General features: G+C 42.3%; 1 protein-coding gene across 4 annotated transcripts in view; it reads left to right on the top strand.

Moving 5' to 3' along the window:
• LOC145353177 (chloride intracellular channel protein 4-like) overlaps positions 1–23,523 on the top strand; it is a 53,529-nt gene extending 30,006 nt beyond the window's left edge. Inside the window, exons 1-6 of one of the 4 annotated variants that reach the window (XM_080203647.1) lie at positions 1,663–1,909; positions 4,855–4,964; positions 12,638–12,766; positions 15,347–15,453; positions 18,465–18,646; positions 23,211–23,523. In XM_080203647.1, the coding sequence (XP_080059773.1) occupies positions 1,847–1,909; positions 4,855–4,964; positions 12,638–12,766; positions 15,347–15,453; positions 18,465–18,646; positions 23,211–23,372 (753 nt within the window). In that variant the 5' untranslated portion in view covers positions 1,663–1,846 and the 3' untranslated portion in view covers positions 23,373–23,523. Of the gene's footprint in view, positions 1–1,662; positions 1,910–4,854; positions 4,965–12,637; positions 12,767–15,346; positions 15,454–18,464; positions 18,647–23,210 lie in introns of those variants that run through there. The other 3 variants (XM_080203649.1, XM_080203646.1, XM_080203645.1) reach the window with 3 other exon arrangements.
• The last annotated feature ends 3,976 nt before the right edge of the window (positions 23,524–27,499 follow it).

The raw sequence follows: 27,499 nt of genomic DNA, 5'->3' as shown, positions 1-27,499 counted from the left end.
GAATGATTCTTCAAACATCTCCTACCACTCCTACCAACACCTCCCCCCCACCCCCCGCCCCACCACCAACACCACCACCACCAACATCTCATGATGGTCATTGCACTAAACCCCCTATCAATCATCCAGGAATGCTTCCTGGAATGCTGGACATTTCTTATATTCAGATACTCCTCCACCTCATCCTCACACACCTCCCCGCACTATCAGGCTCACAGCCACTCTCACACATCACCAGCCACTCCGTTCTGGCAGGTACATTACGCAAACGTGCCAAACAATCTATCACTCTCCTTCTCCCGCAAGACAAGGTGACACACAACAGGAGGAGGCAGAGCACAACTGATGGGAGACACAGCTTCCTGCATCTCATGAGCCTTAGAAAATAAATGGCTCTGAGTGTGACAGTGCTGGCTGTGACTGCGGTGGTCCAGATTTAGTATGCTGGACTCCCATCAGCCAGTTGGCTGTGAGTCATCAGAACAGCGTTAATTCAAAGCCTTGAATGCACTGAAGGAACACCTCTGCATCCACGATTCTCCTCATCGAACCCTGCACAGCCTGCCTGGGGAGTGCTTGAGGCACATTGCACTCCAGAGATATGGTGCCAGGCTTCAGCGGCACTACAGCAATGAAATTTTGCACCCTTTCAATTTGTTTTAACCACTGATTTGTTGGTAATATTGGTGGAACTGGGGAGAAAAAGCAGAGTTACAGAGCACCAACAGCATAACAGCCATCAAAAAATTTCTAACCAAGCTGTGAGTACGAGGTCCAGTTTCTCAGGCCTATTAGATAACATGACCTTTCCTTTTGATGTCCAAAATATATCTTTTAATGTGGACTGAGCAATTGTGTTTTCTTTATGGGCTATCACCGTATACCTATAAACACTAGTGCACACTTGTACATATCAGCAGTGCTCAGAATATGGGTACAATTTGCAGTACTGTGCATGCATGATTTGCTAGATACACATCTTATTCTGTACACCTTACATCAGCTGTCAGCAAAAGGAGATGGACTTGTGTAGGTCGGCATTAGGAGTGTTGCATGTATCCAATTTTGGAATATTTATTTGTTTAATTTATTTGTTAGGATAGCAGGTAGGCTTACATGCGCACTGCATTGTAGTTACTGTGAAAATCCTGTAGTTGTCACACTCCGGCACTTGTTTAGGTGCACTGAGAGTGAATTTAGCATGGTCAATGTATCTGACCAGCACGTCTTTCGGACTGTGGAAGGAAACCGGAGCACCCGGAGGAAACCCACACAGACATAGGGAGAATGTGCAGACTCTGCACAGAGAGTGACCCAAGCCGGGAATCGAACCTGCCTTCCTGGCGCTGTGAGGCAGCCGTGCTAACTACTGTGTCACCCATAATGGACCCATTCATAATGTTGATCAACAACTTACATTGCTCATAGACCACGGCATTGTGCTGTGAGTTTATATAAATATTTCAACTCCTGTTGAGCATTATGAAACTGACAGATGTCGACAGTTGTGAATTAAATCTTGTTGAAACCAACTGACGTCGTGGTGACACTTTTGTATTCAGCTGTAAGTTATGCATTTACACCTACTCACAGCAGCTTGGCATTTATTGGCAGCATTTCCTCCCATGTTACACCCAGTGAATGCTGCCAATACTTTCGGCAAGTGAGTGTCTCAAAAGCATGAAAGTCCTGAAAAGCTCCATATTTTTCTGGCGGGAGGCTGGGCTGATGTGGGGAAGTTGAGAAAGAAATTTGAGTAATGGTGCTCACTATTTGAGCTGAAGGGACTGAGATAGATTACTCGACTGTACACTTTGAGGAGCCTGACAATTGCTTTCTCAGCAGCATGGCTGCAACTACCTCAACGCAAAGCCAACACATGTACCCAGAGATTGAATTGTTTGTCAAGGTAAGACTTCATTCATTTAAAAAAAAGCCGCTAGAATTGTGTTTTCTACACCTTTCAGTATGTTGAACAAGCCTTGGCAACCTTGCTTTGGGTGCATTATGTGTTGCGCTCAGTTTATTGGTGAACAGTGTCTGTCTTTTAGTATGCCTCATGCCGGTTGCCTTATTCTTTGTTAGCTTTCAACTGAAATAATTGCTTTTGGAAACATCCCTCAAAACTAAATGACTTTCCGGAAAGAAAAAGAGTTGCTCAGTAGATGCACAACAATTTAATGTTAAAATTCTGAAATATTGGCTCTGTACTGTTTACATGTAGAAAACCTTGACTGTGTTTCCTTTCTCTGCTAGTCACGTCTCTTCTATTCGATCTACAGTTAATTTTCTGTACAATATCTAATCATGATTCTGCTTTGATTGTCAGTTACGCTAACCCTTCGTTGCAACTTGGTCTTCTTTCTGTGGTGAAACATTGACTGTTTGAATTTTACTCACGTCCACAGTTGTGCAGACCCACATGTTGAAATTCCTGCAGTTTGATAGTTTGATGTTACTCACTGTCAATAGTCTTTGCATTATGACAGAGCCCCAAAGCTATGTAAAGTTTATCAGGGCAGGTGACCCCCTCCCACTTGGAATAGTCTGGATGTTCTTATTAGGGAAGCGATGGCTCAGTTTGTAGCACGCTGAGTCACAAACTTCCAGATTCTAGCCCCAACTCCAGGGTTTGGTGGCACAGCCATTAGCATTGCTGCCTCACACCACCAGGGACCCAGGTTCAATTCCCGGCCTGGGTCACTGTCTATGCGGAGTTTGCATGTTCTCCCCTTGTCTGCATGGGTTTTCCTCCAGATGCTCTGGTTTCCTCCCACTGTACGAAGGACATGCTGGTTAGGTGCACTGGCCATGCTAAATTCTCCCTCAGTGTACCTGAACAGGTGACGGAATGTGGTGACTTGGGGATTTTCACAACAATTTATTGCAGTGTTAATGTAAGCCTACTTGAGGCACTAATAAATAAACTTTAAACTAAATTTTTTTTAACTTTTAAACTTTTTAAAAGTTTAACCTTTGAGTACAAAATCCAGACTGATACTTCAGTACAGCACTGAGGGAATGTTACATTGTTGATAGGACCACTTTGTGGATGATATGTTAAACCAAGGTCTCATCTGCTCTCTCAGGTGGATGTTAAAACTTCCCTAGGGCTATTTTGTCCTGGTTCGATGTTTATCCCTTCAACAACATCACATAGAACAGGTAATTTGGTAATTACCACATTGCTATTTGTGGGGGGTTGCTGTGTGCAAATTAGCTGCTGCATTTCCAAGGTTATAACATGACTAAACTCCAACAGTACTTCCTTAGCTGAAAAGTACTTTGAGGTGTCTAGTGGCCGTGAAAAGTGCTATACAAATCCACATTGTTCCTTAAGGTTCACCAGTGATTGACATTTGTTTGCTGGTAATGCGACACTGGGTTTTAAAAAAATCTTCTTTCACTTATAGTTGTGCTGCTTACAAGAACATATCACAAGAAATACAAGCAGGAGTCGGCCACTAGGCCCTTCAAGCCTGCCCCGCTATTCAAGATGATTATGGCTGATCTATTGCTGAGCTCAACTCCTTTTCTGTGCCATTTCCCCACAGCCCTCTCTCTATTCCTTGATCTATCAAATAATTATCCACCTTCACTTTAAATAACGTTTTTAAGGTTAAAGTTTATTTATTAGTCACAAGTAAGGTTTATATTAACACTGCAATGAAGTTACTGTGAAATTCCCCTAGTCGCCACAATATGGCACCTGTTCAGGTCAATGCACCAAACCAGCTCGACTTTCAGACTGTGGGAGGAAACCGGAGTGCCCAGAGGAAACTCATGCAAACATGGGGAGAACGTGCAAACTCCACACAGATAGTGATCCAAGCTCGGGATCAAACCCGGGTCCCTGGCCCTGTGAGGCAGCACTGCTAACCACTGTGTCACCATTTCACCCAGATCCAGCCTCTGCCACCCTTTGGGGCAGAGAATTCCAGAAATTCACCACCCTTTGTAGATCATATTTCCACATACCTCAGTTTTAAATGACCAGCCCTTTATCTTGTTGCAACGTTCCCTTGTTTGAGACTCTCCACTTGTGAAAACGTCTCACCATCTAACTTTTTCAAGTCCTCTCAGGATCTTGTATGTTTGAGTAAGGTCCGCTCACGCCTCTGAAGGAATACTGATCCAGACTCTTTAGTCCCTCTTGAAAGGGCAACCCTCTCATCCCAGCAATTAGCCTAGTGAAACTCCTTTGGTCTGCCTGCAATGTTACTATAAACTTCTTTAGATAAGGGGACCTAATGTTTATCCAAATTATTTTCAAGATTTTTACTGATCCTCACTTACATATCCTGGGCCCAACCATCTTCTGCTGCTTCATCAATGACTTTCCCTCCGTCATAAGGTCAGAAGTGGGGATGTTCGCCAATAATTGCGCAATGTTCAGCACCATTCGCAACTCCTCAGATACTGAAGCAGTCCATGCTCAAATGCAACAAGATCTGGACAATATCCAGGCTTGGGCTGACAAATGGCAGGTAATATTCATGCCACACAAATGCCAGTCAGTGACCATCACCAATTAGAGACAATCTAACCACTGCACCTTGACATTCAATGGTGTAACCATCACTGAATCACCCATTGTCAACATCCTTGGGTTACTATTGACCAGAAACTCAACTGGACTCATTACATAAACAAGGTGGCCACAAGAGCAGGTCAGAGGCTAGGACTACTGCAGCAATTAAGTTGTCTCTTGACTCCCAAACTCTGAAATTTCAAACACTGCTCATGGCTTTCTGTAAGAGTCTGAATATGTTGCATTCATCCTGCAGTGAGTAAGCATTCAGAAAAGACAAAGTGACGACAATTAATGACATTTATTTATATTGTGTTGTACAGGCTGGTGGAGACGGGGAAAGCATTGGAAACTGTCCATTTTCCCAGCGGCTGTTTATGATCCTTTGGCTAAAAGGCGTGATATTTAATGTCACAACGGTTGACCTCAAGAGGTAAAAGTTTTACATCCCAAGACTAGTTGGCCTTTTTGTTTCTGTTCTGCTAATGGATTGGCCAGTTAATGCTAACAGAGCAATCAGTTCAAAATCCAAATCTGTTTTTGTGGAGCTGTATTAAATTTCACTACCTTGCAAGTGGTACACCTAAAAATGTGAGGTTAAAGCACCAAGAACAAAGAGAGCAAAGAAAGTTACAGTATAGAAACAGGCCCTTCAGCCCTCCAAACCTGCACCGACCATGTTGCCAGACTGAACTAAAACCCCCTATCCTTCTGGGAACCATATCCCTCTATTCCCATCCTATTCATGTATTTGTCAAGATGCTTCTTAAAAGTCACCATCATACCTGCTTCCACTATTCCTCTGGCAGCGAGTTCCAGGCACCCGACATTCTCTGTGTAGAAAGCTTGCCTTGTACATCTCCTTTAAACATTGCCCCTCGCACCTTAAACCTAAGCCCCCTAGTAATTGATTCTTCCACCCTTGGAAAAAAACTTCTATCTATCCACTCTGTCCATGCCCCTTGTAATCTTGTAGACTTCTATCAGGTCGCCCCTCAACCTCCATCGTTCCACTGAAAACAAACCAAGTTTCTCCAACTCCTTCTCATACCTAATGCCCTCCATACTAGGCAACATTTTGGTAAATCTCCTTTGCACCCTCTCCAAAGCCTCCACATCCTTCTGGTAGTGTGGCGACCAGAATTGAAAACTATATTCCAAGTGTGGCCTAACTAAGGTTCTGTAAAACTGCAACATGACCTGCCAACTTTTAAACTCAATGCCCCGGCCGATGAAGGCAAGCATGCCGTATGCCTTCTTGACTACCTCCTCCACCTGCATTGTCACTTTCAGTGACCTGTGTACCTGCATACCCAGATCCCTCTGTCTATCAATACTCTTAAGGGTTCTACCATTTACTCTACATTTCCTATGTGTATTAGACCTTCCAAAATGCATTACCTCATATTTATCTGGATTAAACTCCATTTTATGGAAATACGGGCGTTGGACTGGGGTAAACACAGTAAGGAAAGCTGTTGGTTTTTGCTACCAAATAAACCTGTTGGACTTTAACCTGGTGTTGTGAGACTTCTTACTGTGTTTAGCACCATCTGCCATCTCTCTGCCCAAGTCTCCAACCAATCTATATCCTCCTCATTGCTATCCGCAAATCCACCAACCTTTGTGTCATCCGCAAACTTACTAATTAAACCTGTTACATTTTCCTCCAAATCGTTTACATATGTCACAAACAGTAAAGGTCCCAGCACTGATCTCTGAGGAACGCCACTTGTCGCATCCCTCCATTCAGAAATGTACCCTTCCACTACCACCTTCTGTCTTCTATGACTGAGCCACCTTGCCAGCTCTTATCTGATCCCATGCGATTTCACCTTCTGCACCAGTCTGCCATGAGGGACCTTGTCAAAGGCCTTACCGAAGTCCATGTAGACAACATCCACTGCCCTACCTCATCAATCACCTTTGTCACTTCCTCAAAAAATTCGATCAAGTTAGTGAGAAACAACCTCCCCCTTCTCAAAACCATGTTGCCTCTTGCTAATACTTCCACTTATTTCCAAGTGGGAGTAAATCCTATCTCGAAGAATCCTCTCCAATAATTTCCCTGCCACTGATGTAAGGCTCACTGGCCAGTAATTACCTGGATTATTCTTGCTACCCTTCTTAAACAAAGAAACAACACTGGCTGTTCTCAAATACTCTGGGACCGCCCCTGTAGCCAGTGAGGATACAAAGATTTCTCACAAAGCTAAGGCAATTTCCTCCCTTGCCTCTCTCAGTGTTCTAGAATCCATCAGGTCCAGGGGACTTGTCTACCTTAATGTTTCTCAAGAACCCCAATACCAACTCCTTTTTGATCTCAACATGATTCAAATTGTCGACACACCCTTTCCCAGGCTCATCATCCATCAAGTCTTTCTCTTTGGTGAATTCTGATGCAAAGTACTCATTTAAAACCTCACCCATTTCTTTGGCTCCATGCATAGATTCCTTCCCCATCCTTGAGTGGGCTATCCCTTTGCTCTCTAAATATGTATAAAAAGCCTTGGGATTTTTGTTAATCCTGCTGGCCAAAGACTTTTCATGACCCCTTTTATCCCTTTGCTTAAAGGCATTTTTATCATAGCTGACCACATGGCCTTGCAGTATCAGTTGTCTTCCATGAGCCCGTGTTCGAGGAACATTGGTAAGTGTAATGTGCTTGGGAAGCAACAAGGTAATTTTTTCAAAGTTCTCCATGTTTAGCCAATGGATAGAGATTGATTGTTGTCGAATTGAAAAGTGGGGAAGTTATACTAGTGGGGAAAGAAAAAGAGTTTATTTATTAGTCATGAGGAAGCTTCCTTTAACACTACAATGAAGTTACTGTGAAAATCCCCTCCTTATCACCCAAGTTACACTAGTTCAATCCAACCTTGGCTAAGATGCATTGAAAGTACTGTATGTACTTCTGGTCACCATATTATAGGAAGGATGTAGAGGCACTGAAGAGAGTGCAGAGAATATTTACAAGGATGATACCTCACCGGGGCTCCTTAGACATCACCTTTAAAACCCATGAACACTACCATCTAGAAGGACAAGGGCAGCAGAGATTGGGAACACCACCATCTCCAAGTTCTCCTTCAAGTTATTCACCATTCTGATTTGGAAATCTATCATCATTCCTTCACTGTCACTGGGTAAAAATCCAGAAACGCCCTCTCTAACAGCACTGTGGGTGTGCCTACACCTCATGGATACTGCAGTTCATCAAGATGGTTCACTGCTAACTTCTCAAAATTAATTAGGGAGGGGTAATAAATGGTGACCTTGCCGGTGAAGCCCACATCCCATAACTGCATAGAAGAAGTAATCTGTCGGTATACATGTCAGACAGGGATTGATAAGCTGGGTGCCTTCTCTTGAAAGAAGAAAGCTGAGAGGTCACATACATAGATATCTATAACTATAAAAGGTTTTGGTAGAGTGGCCTTATGGCACAGCAGGTGATAAGGCCAGGTTGCCCAAATCTCAAAGGAAAACTTGAACAATTACAGAATCACAGAAATGTTATGGTGCAAAAGGAGGCCATTTGACATTTTGTGTCGGCACTGACTCTCCAATTAGGTGTGGTGACTTAATGCCATTTTCTTGCCTTTTCCCCATACCCCTGCACATTGTTTTGATACAAGTAATCATCAAATGCCCTCTTGAATGCCTTGATTGAACCTACCTCCACCACACTTCCAGGCAGAGCATTACAGACCCCAATCACTCACTGTGTGAAAAAGTTTTTTCACAAAGCACATTTGCTTCTTTTTCAAATCCCGTTTATCTGCATCCTCAGGTTCTTGGTCCTATCACAAATGGGAATTACTACTACTCTGTCGAACACCCTCATGATCTTAAACACCTCTATCAAATATCCTGTTAGCCTTCTTCCCTCCAAGGAGAACAGTCCCAAACTTCCCAATTTGACCTCAGAACTGAAGTTTCTCAACGCCAGAACAATTCTTGTAAATCTCTGCTGCAGGCTCTCCAATGCGTTCATATTGCTCTTATAGTGTGGCATCCAGAACTATACACAATACTCCAGGTGAGGTCTAACTAGTGTCTTCTATAAGTTCAGCATAACTTCCTTGCTCTTGCAACTTATGCCCCTATTGATAAAACCCATTGTATATATATATATTTTAATGTCTGCTCTCTCCACTATCCCACCATCTTCAATAATTTATATACATCCAGATCCCTCTGCTCCTATGTCCCATAAAATGTTATCCCTTATTTTATATTGCCTCCCCATGTTCTTTCTTCCAAAACTAATCACCTCTCACTTCTGCGCATTGAAGTATATCTGCCGCCTATCTGCCCACTCCACCAACTTGTCAGTGCCCTTTTGAAGTTGCATTGTGCTGTTCACAATTTACAATACTCCCAAGTTTTGTTTCAACTGCAAATTTTGAAATTGCCCCTGCTGGATCATAAAGACATATATCAGGATAAACCAAGATTCTAAAACTGACCTAATACTCAACAAGCTGCCTCAAACTTTGTATTTGTTTATTATGAGGAGATACCTGAAATTAGGAGAAGTACATTTCAGACCACTTGTGAAGATTTTAAAAATTAAATTCAAATATGTATTAAAGTAAAGAGAAAATAAAACAACACTTAAGGACACAAGGCATTAACAGTTAACAATACTTTGACAAACATTCCCTAAAAGATTTTGGCTTAAGTAAACTCAGCTAAACCCCCTTTTGATTGCAGCATTTCTCATAGATTTATAAAATATCCAATAATATTACCACACAATGCACTGCTGTGATAGGGAAAACGTGATAGGCTCTTCCTCATCCCTCAAATGGCCTCCTTCTGCACTGTAGGGATTCTGTGAGTCTATACTGAGAATTTACTGCTCATCTCAAAAACCTTGCGGACAAAAACGTGTTTCTGTGAGGTTGTTGGTAACTGGTTTTCACAAGTCTGTCTCCAGCACGCATTGGGCCAGATTCTCTGACCTTGCCTGTGGCTGGGATTCTCCAGTTCTGCTGCACAAATGGAGACTTGGCTGAGCGCCAAATTCTCTGTACTCACTGGAAGTGGCACCGTGGCGTGAATAGCCGGTTAATTCTGGTCACTGTCTTGTTAAGATCTCATAGCCCTACCCTAACATTCTTCAACTCTTCCTCAAATAATTTTCCCTTTGATCTTCCCCTCTATTGTTTCTTCAGGCCCTTAGAAGTTCCTTTACCCAAAATCCGCCAACCTTTCATGTTACTTTATGGCTACTAATTTTTACATAAAAGTAAACATTCTACTTTGCCCCATCCTTTTACAATCTATTCCAATTGTATGTCTTTCTTTTAAAATGCAACAGTTAACTTTAAATCACGTCACTTTCACAGTGATATTGAAAGAAATATTAGGAAATTTCACTTTTCCTCTCAGGAATACCAAGAGAATGTTTGCTCTTGTGGGGAAAGACGTAATTAGTGGTCATCAAGAAATCCAGCAGGGAATTTAGAAGAAAACTCTTTACCCAAAGAGTGACAAGAATGTGGAATTTGTTACCACAGGGACCAGTTGAAGCGAATGATGAAGGTGGATTTAAGGGGATACAGGACAAACATTTGAGGAAAGGTGGAATGGAGCATTAGATTGGTAAATTTAGTTGGGAGGAGGCTTGAGTGGAGCAGAGACACCAGTCAAATGGCCTGTTTCTGTGCTGTATATCTGATGTATTTCTATGTAAGCCTACATTATAAGTCCACGGCATCATGATGTGTCTAATATGTGATTATCGGGACAGTAAAAACGATGAACAGGATGGACCATGGACTTTCTTTTTGTCTAACAATTCCTTTGATCATAGCTGACACCATCACAGCTCCATGCATTCCTAGACTTACGATGCTGCCTTTTGACAGGAGATTGATCTGCGTACCTACAGTTAGTCCTAGCATGTGCTGTCCAGTGCGACTCCCAAGTTAACATGAAACCCAGTTTACCAGAAGTGACCATCTCTCAACACCTGACTGTAAAACTAGGAGACCGACACACAAAAGCACAATTTGTGGTGCGAAATAAGATGCAGAACTAACTTCCTAGATGTTGATCATTTTACTGTCCAACGATGGAATGAAACCTTGTGGACTGGGAGGTCCCAGGATCAACCTTGCTCTGTATTTACAGTTGATCTCAGTTGGTTGGGGGGGGGCCTGTAAAGAGGGGGTGGAATAGGTGGGGGGGGGGGGGGTGCGGACACAGAAGAGTGGAAGCATTACAATTTCTATTATTGTTCTTAGACAACTGCTGTTGCATTTTACTGGTTGTTGGGAAAATTGTTTACAGTAAATGTGTTGCTTCCTGTTGTGCTCAGAATGGTTTGCACAAGTTACATTATTCCTGCAGAAGCATGAAGAATTTAATTGAAGGTAAACCCGGCTTTTTTAGCCTCAGGCACCTGTTCGGGCACACTGAGGGAGAATTTAGCATGGCCAATGGATCTAACCAGCACGTCTTTCGGACTGTGGGAGGAAACCCACACAGACACAGGGAGAAACGTGCAAACTCCACATAGACAGTGACCCAAGCTGGATATTGAATCCGGGTCTCTGGCATTGTGAGGCAGCAGTGCTAACCACTGTGCAACCCCATACTTCAAGTCAACTTGAATTATCGAATGATTTGAATTGATTTTTGTGCAGGAACAGCTTTGAATTGTTTGAGTGAGATTGTGGCTGGGACATTCATAGAACCATAGAATCCCTACAGTGCAGAAGGAAGCCATTCAGCCCATCAAGCCTGCACCGACCACAATCCCACCCAAGCCCTATTCCCATAACACCACATATTTACCCTGCTGATCCTCTGACACTAGAGTCAATTGACAGTCAACCTAACCTGCACATCTTTGGGCTTTCTGCCCATATCCTGCCCAGTGGGTTTTTCTGCAATGGATGCGCGAGCAATCAGCTGTCAGCGGGAGCTTCTGGCCCTTCCAAAGTCTACAGCCTTTACATGGCTTGTCTGCCCTGCTATCTAAGAACCCCAGTAAGAAGTCTCACAACACCAGGTTAAAGTTCAACAGTTCATTTGTAGCAAATGGGTGGCGTTTGCTACAAATAAATCTGATGGACTTCAACCTGGTGTTGTGAGACTTCTTACTGTGTTTACCCCAGTCCAACGCCGGCATCTCCACATCTGAGAACCTGTCAGGGAGGTGTCAACATTGGCAGGACGGGAAGATCCCATTAGCAGGAAGGGACAGAAAATCCCACCCTTTACCTCACACTGTCTCCCAGTGTTTGGATAAATTCACATTGAGCTCTCCCTCCTAACTGCTTCTACTGCATGTTATGGCTTAAAGGCATTTGTCCTAGAAACCTGAGTTACCGAAACAGAAATAAGTTGCTGCTTGCATACTTTTGCAGCACTCCCATTAAATAGTAGAACGCTGACAAAGGGTAATAGTGACATCTAGTGACAGTAAATGGGATTTCATGTTAATCAGATTATTTTGTGACTGGAATCTTGTTCTCCAACCTCTTCCTCCCTCTGAACTTCCCATTCATTCAACACTTTTCTCTTGTGCCCCTCCTTAAAATCACACTTTCACTAGATTTCTGGTCACCTTTCTTTAAGTTTATTAATTACTGTCACAAGTAGGCTGATGTTAACACTGCAATGAAATTACTGTGAGAATCCTCTAGTTGCCACACTCTGACACCTGTTTAGGTACACTAAGAATTTAGCATGGCCAATGCATCTAACCAGCGTGTCTTTTTGACTGTGGGAGGAAACTGGAGCATCCGGAAGAAACCCACACAGACATGGGAAGAATGGGACAGTGATCCAAGCCAGGAGTCAAACCCGGATTCCTGGTGCTTTGAGGCAGCAATGCTAACCACTGTGCCATCGTGCCAGGTCTAATTTCTCCCCTTTTTGCTTCTCATTACACCTCTGCGAAGGGCTATGGGTTATTTTTCTACGTTAAAGGTGCGTTGTTTTTGCAAATTGGTATTAAGCTTGGAGGCTCCTTTTCTCAGGCCCCACAGCTCCTAATGACAGCAGTTCTAGTTATTTGATAGTGCAAGGAAGTATAAAGATATAAAACTGTTTTGCCTGAGAAATCTTCCATCTACTGTGTCCCAGCAGGAAACCTGCCGACTTGCAAAATCTGGCACCTGGCACCAACCCTCCATTTTTGACCTTCAATGGAGAAGTCAAGACAGATGTTAACAAGATAGAGGAATTTCTAGAAGACAAATTGGTACCACCAAGGTCTGTCTCTGCCTGTTGTTCACGAGATCATTAAAAGTGGCAAAATTACTTAACAATATTCAACTGAATTGAGGCCAAATCATTGTCTGATTTCAAGAAGAATTTAGATATAGCTTAAAGTTAGAGTTTATTAATTAGTATCACAAGTCGACTTAATGGATCAAGAGATATGGGGGGGGAGGGGGTTTAAGATATTGAATATGGTGATCAGTCATGTTCATGATGAATGTTGGAGCAGGCTGAAAGGGCCAGATGGTCTAATCTTGCTTCCAGTTTCTAGGTTTCTATGAATTATTCAAGGAAGGTGCTTCAGCCCAATTTGGTGGACAATATTTACATATTCACAAAACCAAAATGCTCATTAACTAAAAGATAACATCTTGCTGGAGCAGCAACATCCAGAGGTGTGCTTGGTAAGTTAGACCTTTCCCACTCTTCAACTCAAAATGCTACGCTCCTCAAACTACTGCAAGGGCAAGCTAATATCAGCGAGGACTGCCAGCCCGTCTCCTCCACCAATGAGATTTAAGGATTGAGAAATAGAACAATGGAGAAAGAGGATGAATTAGATTTAGATCTGAGACAGAAAGCAAAATAAAGTGAGAGAAAGAACGATAAAAGCAAAACACTGCGGATGCTGGAATCTGAAACAAAAACAGAAAATGCTGGAAAATCTCAGCAGGCCTGACAGCATCAGTGGGGAGAGAATAGAGCCAGCGTTTCAAGTCTAAATAACCTTTTGTCAGAGCTGAGAGCAAAAAGAGTGAGCAGAGATTTATACTATGAGCTCGGGGAAGGCTGTGGAATGGGACTAAGGGAATGTAATTGAGGACGCAGAAGGCTGAGAAGGTGCTAAAAGTGTCCATTAAATGATCGGAATGTGTGAATGGCAAATCAGAGGTACAGATTGTTAAAGGACTGCCTGAGGAATATGACAGTTGCCCTGAAGAGGAGAGAGGGAGAAGCGGGGACAAGGAGAGCTGGAATGGAAAGTGTAAAATTGGAAGTGAGAAAGAAGAATGATAAAATGGATGAATGAGATGAAACAGAATGAAATAAAATAAATGAAAATGGGGTGAAGGTGGAGGAGAAGAGTTCATGCTCTGAAGTTGTTGAACTTAATGTTCAGTCCAGAAGTTGTAAAGTGCCCAATTGGAAGATGATGTGCTATTCCTCCAGTTTGTGTTGGGGTGAACTGAAAACAGAAGACTGGGTAAAGGAGAGAAATAAACAGAAAGGAGAAGTAAGAGAAGAATTTAAAATATAAAATGTAGAATTATTTTAAATCCAAAGAAGCATTTATTACATACAGGGGTAAAACCAAAAATAAATGCATTATAATGATATTATAATATAAAATATCTTATCTATTTATATAGCATTTTTATGAACACCAGACATTCCAAAGCATGTCAAAGCCAGTGTAGTATGTTTGAAGTGTAGTCACTATTGTAATGTATATTATGTAGAACCAATTGGCACACAGTAAACTCCCACTAACAGCAAAATATTAATGGCCAGATAAACCTCACCAATTCAGATCATGCCCTTTCTGTGTCAGGGGGAATCATTAACATTAACCTTGCATTATCAGTTATTAATTTGTTGCAAAAGGCACTTGTTCAATGTGAGCTCTAATTTTCCACAGTGAATTTAATTATTATGCAAGTCCAACAAGCTCGTTAAAATAGTGGGAGAGGTTAAATACAAGATATTGCTTCTACAAAGCAAATGACAAAAGGGAAGTTTTAACACCTGCTGGCTTGATTTATGTGTGAGTAACACGATTCATAGTAAACCCAGCATTGATTTTCCAGGAAGATTCAGTCCAGTGAAATCCAAGCTGCTCCTTACTGCATTACTGATCCTCACAGTGTCAAATTTCTAATCTCCAGTTAGTTACGCTGGCATTGACAACTCTTTTTTTTTAAACTTTATTCCAATCCAATCAAGTCAAATTAAACCCAATTCAGAGTCCCAACAAGTTGGGACATTCCCGATCCAAGCTGACAAGACAGGGCTCTCACCTCCTGTCTTGGGCTTGATCTACATGATCCAAGCTGACTGGAGTAGGTGTAGCTCCTCCTCCAGGGCTTGATCTTATTTGCATCTTAGCCAAATGGCCGAGATGCCGCTCTTACTTAGACTTCAGGGCCCCCAAGTTAAGAGCAAATGATCAGAGAAGTGTCCACATAAAGCTTCTTCCCTGCTGCTATCAGGCTTTTAATTGGTCCTATCATATATTAAGCTGATCTTTCTCTTCACTCTATCTGTATCTGCAACACTACATTCTGCACCCTTTCCTTTCCTTCTACATAAATAATCTATGAACAGTACGTTTTGTCTGTACAATGCACAAGAAACAATACTTTTCACTGTATCCCAATCCATGTGACAGTAATTATTCAAATCAAATCAGTCACTTCCTGGCTAAATGTTCATATGATGACCTTGAGTGAGCGGTTACAGATCTTGTGTGAAGTATGCTAATAGCGTCCAGTGCCCTACCAGTGAGTAAAGAAGTGTTGCCAAAAAGTATTTGTTCTGAATGACATATAGTGACGACAGTGTGCTTTCCAGGTATCCAAGGCTTTCTGCCAGACATCCTGAATCGAATTCAGCGGGAAATGATGTATTTGCCAAGTTCTCAGCATACATTAAGAATGTGAGGAAAGATGCAAATGAAAGTAAGTAAGGTGACTGCAGCTGTAATAAAACAATGCACTGGAAATACACAGCCTGTCACTTAATACCTGTAAAGAGAAAACTTCAGCTATGATCATTTGGCGAGTTATTTTGCTTTACATTTGACTACAACTGCTTGTGCATAGCCATTTTCTGAAATAAAAACAGGAAGAGCTGGAAAGTTCATAGAATTCCTAAAGATCAAATGGAGGCCAGTTGGCCCATTGAGTCTGCGCTGATGCTCTGACAGAATATCTTACCCAGAGCAAGCTTACACGGAGGTTCTCCCCCTCCTCCCTCCTGAAACCCTTCCGTACCAGGTGACCAAAGATTAGGTGGGTCAAGGACTGAAGTGCAACCAATTGACCTTACTTATATTCTTTTAATGAAACAACCATTGGTGTTTACGTTGTCTTGGAGAGGGAGCGCACAGTGTCCACCAGCACACTTCAGGCCTTCCGTGACCAGTGGGTACGATGGGGAAACTGGTGTGCATCACTGCCCCCAGGAATGATATTTTGCTTAGTTAGTTGAATTTCCTTTGATATCTTGTTTTAGTTACAGTGGCCCACCAGCAGCTGTTTCCCCTTCTCATTTATTGATTTTCATTTATTGATTTTTGGCTCATCAAAGAAGTATAAATGAGGGCTTCCCCACCAAGTTCTACCATCCCCATTCATGAGTTTATTTCATTGATCCTTTGTTTTACTAGTGATGTGGAGATGCCAGCGTTGATCTGGGGTGGGCACAGTAAGAAGTCACACAACACCAGGTTAAATCACGAGCTTTCGGAGCACTGCTCCTTTCTCAGGCGAGTGGAAAGGTGGGCTCACAAACACAGCATGTACGGTCACAGACACAATTGCAAGATAATGGTTGGAGTGCGAGTCTTTATAGGTACACACAATGCGAGTGGAGAGAGGGATAAGCACAGGTTAATTGTCTCAAGCCAGGACAGTTAGTGAGATTTTGCAAGCCCAGGCCAAATGTTGGGGGTTACACATAGTGTGACAAGAACCCAAGATCCCAGTTGAGATCTGCACACATGAGGACGGCCTAATCTGGGATCTTGGGTTCTTGTCACACCAGATGTAGTCTCCACCATTTGGCCTGAGCTTGCAAAATCCTACTCACTGTCCTGGCTTGAGACAGTTCACACCTCTTTAACCTGTCCTTGTCCCCCTCTTCACTCGCACTATTTGTAACTGTAAAGACTTGATTACCTGTAAAGACTCGCACTCCAACCATTATCGTGCAATTGTGTCTCTATCCATATATGCCCTGTTTGTGAACCCACCCCTCCAATCACCTAGTGAAGGAGCAGCGCTCCAAAAGCTCGTGATTCCAAATAAATATGTTGGACTTTAAGCTAGTGTTGTAAGACTTCTTACTGTTTTACTAGAGTATAAACAGGGGATGCCTGGGGGATATGGGAGGAAAGGTGTGAGCCTGAACTCTCAATAAACTCTCTTGAGAAAGAAAAGCTCTGTATCTTGATTTCAGCTTCACCAATGGGCTTGGATCCTATTAACACTGTAATCTATATCCCACAATGTATCCCCTATCTGGTGGTGCACAATCTGTTGTATGTTGCTGGATGACAGCATTGATAAATGATAATGCTTTTACCCCTATTTTACAGACTAACACAGTGTAAGGCATCACAGTGTCTCAGGATCAGCTGAATAATTGAACTGCAGAACAATAGGATCCCTAAAGTACAGAAAGCCCATTGGGTTTACACTGATTCTCCAGAAATTCCCTGAATCCCTCTCTGAGCCCACTCCCCCACCTCCAACTCTCACCAGCTTTTACAGATGCACCATAGAAAGCATTCTTTCTGGTGTATCACAGCTTGCTATAGCTCCTGCTCTGCCCAAGAAACTGTAAAAGGCCATGAATGTAGCCCAGTCCATCACACGAACCAGTCTCCCATCCATTTACTCTGTCTACACTTCCTGCTACCTCGGCAAAGCAGCCAGCATGATTAAGGATCCCACGCACCCCTGATATATTCTCTTCCACCTTCTTCTGTTGGGAAAAGTCTGAGTTCACGTACCAACTGTTCAAGAACAGCTTCTTCCCTGCTACCATCAGACTTTTGAATGGACTTACCTCACATCAAGTTGATCTTTCTCTACACCCTAGCTATGACTGTAACACTACATTCTGCACCCTCTCCTTCCCTTCGCTATGAACGGTATGCTTTGTATAGCGCGCAAGAAACAATACTTTTCACTGTACGTTAATACATGTGACAATAATAAATCAAATCAAATGTAAAGAAGAACATTGCACTGAGACCCTCTCCCCCTGCCCTATCCAAATAATCCAGCACATTTACCATTGACAATCCACCTAACCTGCACATCTTTGGACACCAAAGGGCAATTTAGCATGGCCGATTCGCCTAACCCGCACATCTTTGGATAAGCTTTCTGATTGCTACCCTTCACTACTTTCTTGGGAACTGAGTTGACAGTTCTGTATAAAAGTTGTTGCTGTTTGATTCCACCAAATGGCTTCAGAGCATATTGGAGGTTGGGGATGGTGCCATCAAGTGGCGAACAGTGGATGACAACACTGATTAATATTTCAGTATGTTGTAGAAGAGCACTTCCAGTCCACTAACTGTGGTGATGTTTACTGTTGCGTTGACCTCTGAGAAGAATCTTCCTCCATCGCAGGAAGCAGATAGATTTTGGATCGGTGGAGTTTTCAATCCAGATTTGGGGTAGGATTTTACTGGCTGGCATTAGAAAAGTATCATTGTGAAGAGGAGGAGCACGGTGAAACTGAGCAGAAAGAACAAGAAGGGGAGGGAAGATAATGCAAGATGAAAGGATTGCTTAAGAGAAAAATAACAGAGGAGTGGAAAATTTGAAGCTGGGACGAAAGGAATTTATTCATGCCTGTTTCCCAGAGTAAGGTATTTTGGGTTCCCTCCTCACTTCTATTTCTGTCCTTCTCTTTGTTTCTAATGCCTACAATCACTTTTCTCTCATTTGTTCAGGTTTGGAAAAGGCCTTGTTGAAAGCTCTGAAGAAATTAGATGATTATTTAAACACACCTTTACCTGAGGAAATTGATGCCAATAGCACAGAGGAAGATATTTGTTCCAACAGAAAATACCTTGACGGAGATGACTTGACCTTGGCAGATTGCAATCTCCTGCCAAAGCTCCACATTATCAAGGTTTGCTTTGATTTATGTTAAAACTAGATGAAGGTTGAAATCATATTTAATTATGATCATAATAGTGTCATATTCAAAAGCCCTGTAATTTTTAAGAAATAAATTGAGCTTGAAATTATAAAATAGTACAGTGTAAAAAAGAAATCCCATTCATGGAGTGGAGTCTGTGTCTGCAGTCTGGTACTCTCACTGTACTGCTCGTTCCCTGTATCCCTGTGATAAGTCCAGAACATGAGAAATGACCTTAAAATTAGATTATGGCATTTAATTCTGCCAGTTTCTCCATCTCTGTCACATCTGTTCTGATGATGCAAGCTTCCACAATAGCATTTCTGATATAGCTTCCTTCTTTTCTTCAACACAATATTCTCCCACCCACTGAGTTTTAGGACCCTCAATCATGTCCAATCGATTTCCTTCACTTCTGCTTTCCCCTCCCAGAACCATGTTAGGATTCCCCTTGTCCTCACTCTCCAGCAGCCTCCATAGATTTCCGCTGTCTCCAGCATGAAACACATCTTCCCCTCCCACCAGCAAAGATGCAGTGGGCCATTTTCTGTCCTGTATATCTCTATAACTCCCTCTCCTGTCAGCGTGCTGCGGAGACCATTCCATCTGGTCCACTCCTCAGTGACACCCCAACACCTCAGCCCTTCCCACAGCACCTTCCCATGCAGTTGTAGGAGGTGTAAAACCTGCCCTCTTACCTTCTTCCTCCTCTGTCCAAGACTCCAAGCACTCCCTCCTAGTGAAACAGTAACTTACTTGTACTTTTCTCTATTCCTTTTCCTGTATTCACTGGTCACAGTGTGAATCCCTCTTCATTAGGGAGACCAAGCACAGACTGGATGGCCGTTTTGAGGAATATCTGCTCTCAGTCCACAAATGTGAGCCCGACCTTCCAGTTGCTTGCCATTTTAATTCAGCAGTGTGCTGTCAGGCTCACCTTTCTCTCCTCGGCCTGCTGCCATATTCCAATGAAGCCCAACACAAACCTGATGGACAGCACCTCATCTTCCGATTAGGCACGTCACAGCCTTCTGTGGACTCAACACTGAGTTCAACAACTTATTAGAGATTGTTTCTCTGAACAGTATGTTGTGGAATCAATGAGGGAGCAGTCTGTTCTGGACTTGGGATTGTGTAATGAGGAGGGATCGATTGATGACCTTGTAGCTAAGGATCCTCTAAGGAGTAGTGACATAGTGTGATAGAACTCAAAATTCAGTTTGGGAGTGAGAAGGTGGAGTCTCACACTATAGCGTTCTGGAATTAAACAAAGGAAATTACATAGGCATGAGGACAGATTTGGCCCTGTAGAGTGGGCAGCTAGGCTAAAAGGTAGGACAACAGATGAGCAGTGGCAGTTATTTAAGGAGATACTCAAGTCTTCACAACTAAAATCTATCCCAGTGAGGTCAAAAGATGGTAAGGGGGTAAAAAAACATGCATGGAAAAACAAGGAAGTCAAGGACACTATATAAACAAAAACTAAGGTATACCATATTGCAAAGGCCAGTAGCAGGCCGGAAGATTGGGAAACTTTCAACCATAAACAAAGGGATACAAAAAATGTAATAAAAAGAACTAAGGTAAATTACAAAAGAAAACTAGCTCAAAATATCAAATAGGATAGTAAAAGCTTCTATTGGTATATAAAAAGGAAGAGCGTCGCTAGGGTGGAGGTTCATAGAATCATAGAAACCCTACAATGCAGAAAGAGGCTATTTGGTCCATCGAGTCCGCACCAACCACAAATCCACTCAGACCCTACTCCCTACATATTTACCCACTAATCCCTCTAAACTACACAACTCAGGCCACTAAGGGGCAATGTAAGCACGGCCGGCCAACCTACCCCACACATCTTTGGACTGTGGGAGGAAACCCACGCAGACACGAGGAGAATGTGCAAACCCCACACAGACAAGGACCCAAGCTAGGAATCGAACCCAGAACCCTGGAGCTGAGAAGCAGCAGTGCTAACCACTGTGCTACCGTACCACCCTTGCTCCCATGGAAGATGAAACCAGGGAGTTAATAGTGGGGAACACTGAAATGGTAGCAATGCTAACTCAATACTTTACCTCAGTTTTCACGGTGGAGGACACTAGTACCATTCTTATAGGAATGGGCAAGTCAGTGGTAATACAAAGGGTAGAACTTAGAACAGTTAACATTGATAGGGAAAAGGTACTCAGCAAACTATTGGGATTGAGGGCGATAAGTCCCCCGGGCCTGATGGCCTACATCCTAGGGTAATAAAGAAAGTGGTGGTGGAGATAGTGGATCCATTGATTGTAATATTTCAAAATTCCCTGGACACAGGAAATGTTCCAGTGGATTGGAAAAATGGTAATGTAATGCCCTTATTCAAAAGGGAGGAAATCAGAATGTGGGAAATTACAGACCAGTTAGTTTAACATCTGTTGTTGGGAAAGTGTTAGAATCAATTATCAAGGAAGCAATATCAGGACATTTGGAAAGTCAAAACACTATCCATCAGAGTCAGCAAGGTTTTATGAAGGTCAAGTCATTTTGACTAATTTGCTAGAGTTCTTCCAAGATGTAATAAGCAAAGTGGATAATGGGGGTCCTGAAGATGTAGCATATTTGGACTTTTAAAAGGCATTTGATAACATGCCGCATAAAAAGTTAATTCACAAGATTAGATCACATGGAGTAATTTATTAGGTTGGGTAGGTGACTGGCTAATGGACAGAAGATAGAGAGTCAGGATAATTATTTTTTCTGGATGACAAGAAGTAACTAGTGGGGTGCCACAGGGTTCGGTCCTTGGGCCCCAGCTATTTACAATCTATATTAATGATTTGGATACACGGGTAGAAGACTCTATGGCCAAATTTGCAAAAAACACAAACATAGGCGGGACAGTAAGTTGCAATGAGAAAATAAGAACCTTACAAATGGATATGGATAGGTTAGGAGATTGGGTCAAAATGTGGCAGATGGCATTTAACGTGGATAAGTGTGAAGTCATGCATTTTGGTCAAAAAAATGGGGAGGCGACTTATTATCTAAATGGGGAGAGACTTTGGGGTGCTCTGGTGCAGAGGGATCTGGGTGTCCTTGTTCATGAGACACAGAAAACTCGCATGCAGGTACAGGAGATAATAAAGAAAGCAAATGGAATGTTGGCATTTATAGCTAAAGGAATAGAACATAAAGGTAAAGAAGTATTGCTGTAACTATACAAGACATTGGTGAGGCCGCACCTGGAGTATTGTGCACAGTTTTGGCCCCCTTATTTGAGGGAAGATGTAGTGGCAGTGGAGGTAGTTCAGAGAAGGTTCACGAGATTGATTCCAGAGATGTCGTATGAGAAGAGATTGAACAGCTTAGCCCTATAGTCTCTGGAATTTGGAAGAATGAGGGGAGATCAAATTGAGGTATATGAGATGATAAAAGATATGGATAAAGCAAATGTGGAGCAGATGCTTCCTCTAATGGGGCATTCTAGGACGAGAGGTCATAGTCTTAGGATAAGGGATAGCAAATTTAAAACAGAGTTGAGGAGAAACTACTTCTCTCAAAGTGTTGTGAATCTGTGGAATTTGCTACCCTAAAGTGTGGTGGATGCTGGGACAGTGAGTAAATTTAAGAAGTTAAATAGATTTTTAATTGATAATGGGTTGAAAGGTTTATGGGGAGAAGGCAGGAAAATGGGGATGAGGAACATATCAGCCATGATCAAATGGTGGAGCAAACTCAATGAGCCAAATGGACTAATGCTGCCACTACATCTTATGAACTTCAGATCATGAACTCAGTCCACCATATGAATTCTTCATTTTTGCCATGTGCCTGCATGAATCTCATTTTTTATGTTTTTGGTTTTGGACAGATGCTGTTCATTATTCTGCCTTTCACACTTACACTCTGGACAACAACTTTAATTGTTCCTTCACTGCAACAATTGCCATTCCCTTTGCCTTTTGTTCCATGACACAGTGGAGACATTCAAATCACTCCTGATCTCTATTCTGTCTCAGACTTGCTCTTCTGTTCTTCCTGCTGAGTGTTTCCAGAACTTTCTGATTTCCACACCCCCCACCCCCACCACAGGGGGTCAGTAGGAAATTTCAATGCTGAGATTGATAGATTTTTGCTGACCAAGAGCATTCAGAGTTACGCAACCAAGAAAAGTAGCTGCAGTTAAGATGCAGATTATCCACAATCTAACTGAGTGACAGTACAGACTCGGACAGGCTGAATGGCCTACTCCTGAGCCTATTTCACACATCAACATGCACCAGTCAGCCTTGTAGACTTTCAGAAATGGTTAAATGTGGGGGAGTGTTTTGCGCTGTGGGCCCATTTGTACCGATGGACTGCTTTAAGATATATGTATCTCAGCACATTTGAATTTTGACCTTTGCAGTCTGCAGTGACTTATCCCAGCAGGTTGGGAATTAAAAGGACAGAATGTGCACAATCCCATTGCTCTTACATCGTTTACATTTTTGCAGCAAATTTGTTTTCAGCGTGCTCAGTTGCCTCGCCTATCATTCAAATAAACATTCTGTCTTTTTCCTTCGTTTAGATTGTAGCAAAGAAATACCGAAATTTTGAGATCCCTGAAGAGATGACTGGAATTTGGCGATACCTGAACAATGCTTATGAAAGGGAGGAATTTGTAAACACGTGTCCTGCTAATCGTGAGATTCAGATTGCGTATCTAGATGTTGCAAAGAGAATGAAATAAGTCCATTGGCACAGCTCCGAATGTACATTTGCTGTCAGAGTGCAGGATATTGCTAAATAATGAACCAAGATTTTCGAAAATGCTTAACAATGTTGCACATTTTTCACTCCTTGTACTTGAGACATAATTAAAGGTAATCATAAGGCAATGATATTGATTTCTGTTGATGTGTGGCTGATCATTATATTGAGAGGTGCGGATAGTTAATAAAGGTATAACACTGACAGGAACACCAGTGGATGTGGTGGGCCATTTACTTCGATGGCACGGTGGTTAGCACCAGGGACCTGAGTTTGATTCCCAGCTTGGGTCACTGTCTGTGTGGAGTCTGCCTGTTATTCCCATGTCCGCGTGAGCTATCTCCGGGTGCTCTGGTTTCCTCTCACAGTCCGAAAGACGTGCTGGTAAGGTGCATTGCCCATGCTAAATTCTCCCTCAGTGTATCTGAACAGGCTCTGGGGTGTGGTGACTGGGGGATTTTCACTATTGCGGTGTTAATGTAAGCCTACTTGTGACACTAACCAATAAACTTTTAAAAAAAACCTTAAACTTAAGATATCATAATGGGCAGACGGGCTGTATAATCCTGGCAATCATTTCTTTTGTGTCTTCATTCAATTGATTGTAAACCGGCGTAAAACAAAAGGGGTCCCTATGGCAGATTCCTAAATGTACTTGATCAATCAGGTGAAGATTCCTTTATCCCCACTCCTGTTGCTTTCTTTTTTCCCCAGCCCTATCCAGCCAGCCACATTGCTGGAATGGTATATGCCTTAAATCATGATCAATTTTGAGGAGCTCCATCAAAATCCTCCAGAAAATCCAATATATTCACTTCATACATTCAAGATTTATTTTTAAAGTGAATTACGTTAAATCCTGCTCGTTACAATCGATACTTACTGTACCTGCTTTGTCCACGACTCTCTGTATTCACTAATTTAATGTTGCAGGATAGATTCAAGCACCTTCTCTACAACTAGGTTGAGACTAATGGGCCTATGATTTTCCCTGTGAGCACTTGCCCTTTTCCTGAAGAGGCATGTAACATTGGGCGGGATCTTGAGCCTGCACTCCCTGTCCGCCAGACCGCCAACGGGGGCTCAAGATCCGGAGAAACCCGGAAATTGCGAACCTCGCCAGTGAAATAATGATCTCTGATTTTCGCCCCTATGGGCATGATCCTGATTTCGATGCATTTAAATAAATTAGAATGGATTTAACCAACCCCTCTCCAGATTTCACCAGCCTGGCGAGACATTCACTGCAATGAAGTCACTGTGAAAATCCCCTAATTGGCACCTAGTCTGGTGCCTGTTTGGGTACACTGGGGGAAAATTTTAGCACCTAACCAGCAGATCTTTTGTACTGACGAGTATTGAGCAGAACAGGCTTCTTGTTCATCCTGTGAGCCAGGGTGATATTTTGTGAGGGAAATCTAACAAAAAGGACGTAAATGATCGAAAATCAAATTGACATTGACAGAAACTGATGTTAAGATGCAAGTGTAACTTGCCACATCAGCAAGAGGTTTCTATAGCAGCAAATGGAGAAAGAGATATTTCGTTCAGCTGTTGCTTAATAGTTTGCTTTATATAAAAAAACTGTTTTATAGTTCCCGGAAGCAACCATTCCCTGTATGGAAGAAATGCCTTCACACACTTTCTGGCTTAGTTTGAACGTAAAAGCTAAACTTGCTATGCCTAAGTAAATTCACATCTTGTAGAAAGTATTCACAAGAGAGTCCTTTTAGTTTGAAAGGTAAATGTCAGGGTTTTGTACCAGGGAAACTGCAATAGAATTCAAATGTTAATATATGTTTTTATATGTCTGGTGTACTTTGAAAACCAAGTGCTTAAGCTAACTTGATAAGAAAAAGTAAACTTTTATTTCAATAGGGTATTTTAAATACACATATTTAACTATATTCTTCAAGTATAGTTTTTACACAAGGCAGGAAAGCAGGCTGATTAGATTTTTATTCTGTAATTTGAAGGATAATGTTGAAAGTTTTAAAGGCAAAAAAACTTTCAATGTCAAATGGTTTCATTTCCTTGGTCACCGATTGGGTTTGTCCAGAATGCAGCATTCCCTAGTTGCAGTATTTCCAGAAACAAGCTGTGAAAGTAAAGATAAAGCTTTTGAATTATTTGAGTATTCTGATATGTTACAAGGAAAACATAAGACAACTTAAAAACTAAAGACTGAAACCATGAATGATAAAAGTCCTTGTTTGTTCATTGTGGCTTCTCAAGAATCTAATGGGACACAGTGGTAAGCACTGCTGTCTCACAGCGCCAGGGACCTGGGTTCAATTCTGGCCCTGGCAGCCTGTCTGTGAGAACTCTAGAATCATAGAACACTACAGCACAGAAACAGGCCCTTTGGCCCTTCTTGGCTGTGCTGAACCATTTTTCTGCCTAGTCCCACTGACCTGCACCTGGACCATATCCCTCCACACCCCTCTCATCCATGTACCTGTCCAAGATTTTCTTAAATGTTAAAAGTGAGCCTGCATTCACCACTTCATCTGGCAGCTTATTCCATACTCTCACCACTCTCTGTATGAAGAGCCTGTCCCTAATATTCCGTTTAAACTTTTCTCCTTTCACCCTTAATCCATGTCCTCTAGTTTTTTTTCTCTCCTAGCCTCAGTTGAAAAAGCCTGCTTGCATTCATTCTATCTATACCCATCATAATTTTATACACCTCTGTCAAATCTCCCCTCATTCTTCTACACTCCAGGGAATAAAGTCCTAACCTATTCAACCTTTTTCTGTAACTCAGTTTCTCAAGTCCCAGCAATATTCTTGTAAACCTTCTCTGCACTCTTTCAACCCTATTAATATCCTTTCTGGAATTAGGTGACCAAAACTGCACACAATACTCCAAATTCGGCCTTGCCAATGTCTTATATAACCTCACCATAACATTTCAACTGTTATACTCAATACTTTGATTTATAAAGGCCAATGTTCCAAAAGCACTCTTTACGACCCTATCTACCTGTGATGCCACAGGTAGAAGTTTATACATTCTCCTCGTGTCTGCAGGGTTTTCCTCCGGGTGTTTCAGTTTCCTGCTCCAGTCCAAAGATGTGCAGGTTAGGTGGATTGGCCATGATAAATTGCCCCTTAGTGTCAGTGGGATTTGTAGGGTAAATACGTAGGGTTATGGGATACAGCCTGGGTGGGATTCTTGTTGGTACGGTCTCACTGAACCAAATGGCCTGTTCCTGCACTGTAGGAATTCGAAGATTAAACTTGTGCACTTTTGAGGAACATAACTCCTGTTATCGCAGTGTTGCCTGAGGGAACATAGTAGAGGGTGGATTTTTTTTTAATTAAGGGTTTGTTTTTACGACACAAAGCATAGTTTTTCAGATCCCTCTAGAAGCCCAATGGCACTTTATAAGTAACTTATAAGATAAAAAAGGTATTGGTATGATACTGTGGTAAGTATCATTCTAAAGAGAAAGGAACCACAGGTGGTACAATGGTTAGCACTGCTGCCTCACAGCACCAGGATCCTGGGTTCGATTTTAGCCTTGGGCGACTGTATTGTGGATTTTGCACACTTGGTTGCTCCAGTTTCTTCCCACAGTCCAAAAGATATGTAGGTTGGCTGGATTAACCACAGTAAATGTGTGGGTTATGCAGAGAACAGAGGGGAAAGCCCGGGTGGGTTGTTCTTTCGGAGAGTCAGTGCAGGGTCAATGGGCCGAATGGACTCTTTCTGCACTATAGGGATTTTACGGTTCTATGGTAAACTTCCAAAGTTATGATAAGTGAGATTCATAATCTTTGCAATCCAGCAGCACTTTACTGAACCCTGACAGAAGAGGAGTGAATTCTGTGCTAACTAGGATTATATCAGTTCTTTCAGTGGCACAGGTAAAAGGAAAGGGATGGATGAAAGACTGGGGATGCTGCCACAAAGGCTCAATGAGGAAAGGACACTGTTTCAGATCAATCTCAAGGTATACTGAGAAGCTGGAAACTGTGAGAACCCTCTTAGCTGGTGGTTGTGAGGTATCTAACATACACATCTTGGGACATTAATGGAAAAGTTAGCATGGACAATCTACCTAATCTGTGGGAGGAATTCAGAGCACCCAGAGGAAACCT

Source organism: Carcharhinus amblyrhynchos, chromosome 15 (genome assembly GCF_965287045.1).
Source record: "Carcharhinus amblyrhynchos chromosome 15, sCarAmb.v2.hapA, whole genome shotgun sequence".
In the NCBI taxonomy this organism is placed as follows: domain Eukaryota; kingdom Metazoa; phylum Chordata; class Chondrichthyes; order Carcharhiniformes; family Carcharhinidae; genus Carcharhinus; species Carcharhinus amblyrhynchos.
The sequence above is the reverse complement of the archived record's forward strand: the minus strand, read 5'-3'. Positions and strand labels throughout refer to the sequence as shown.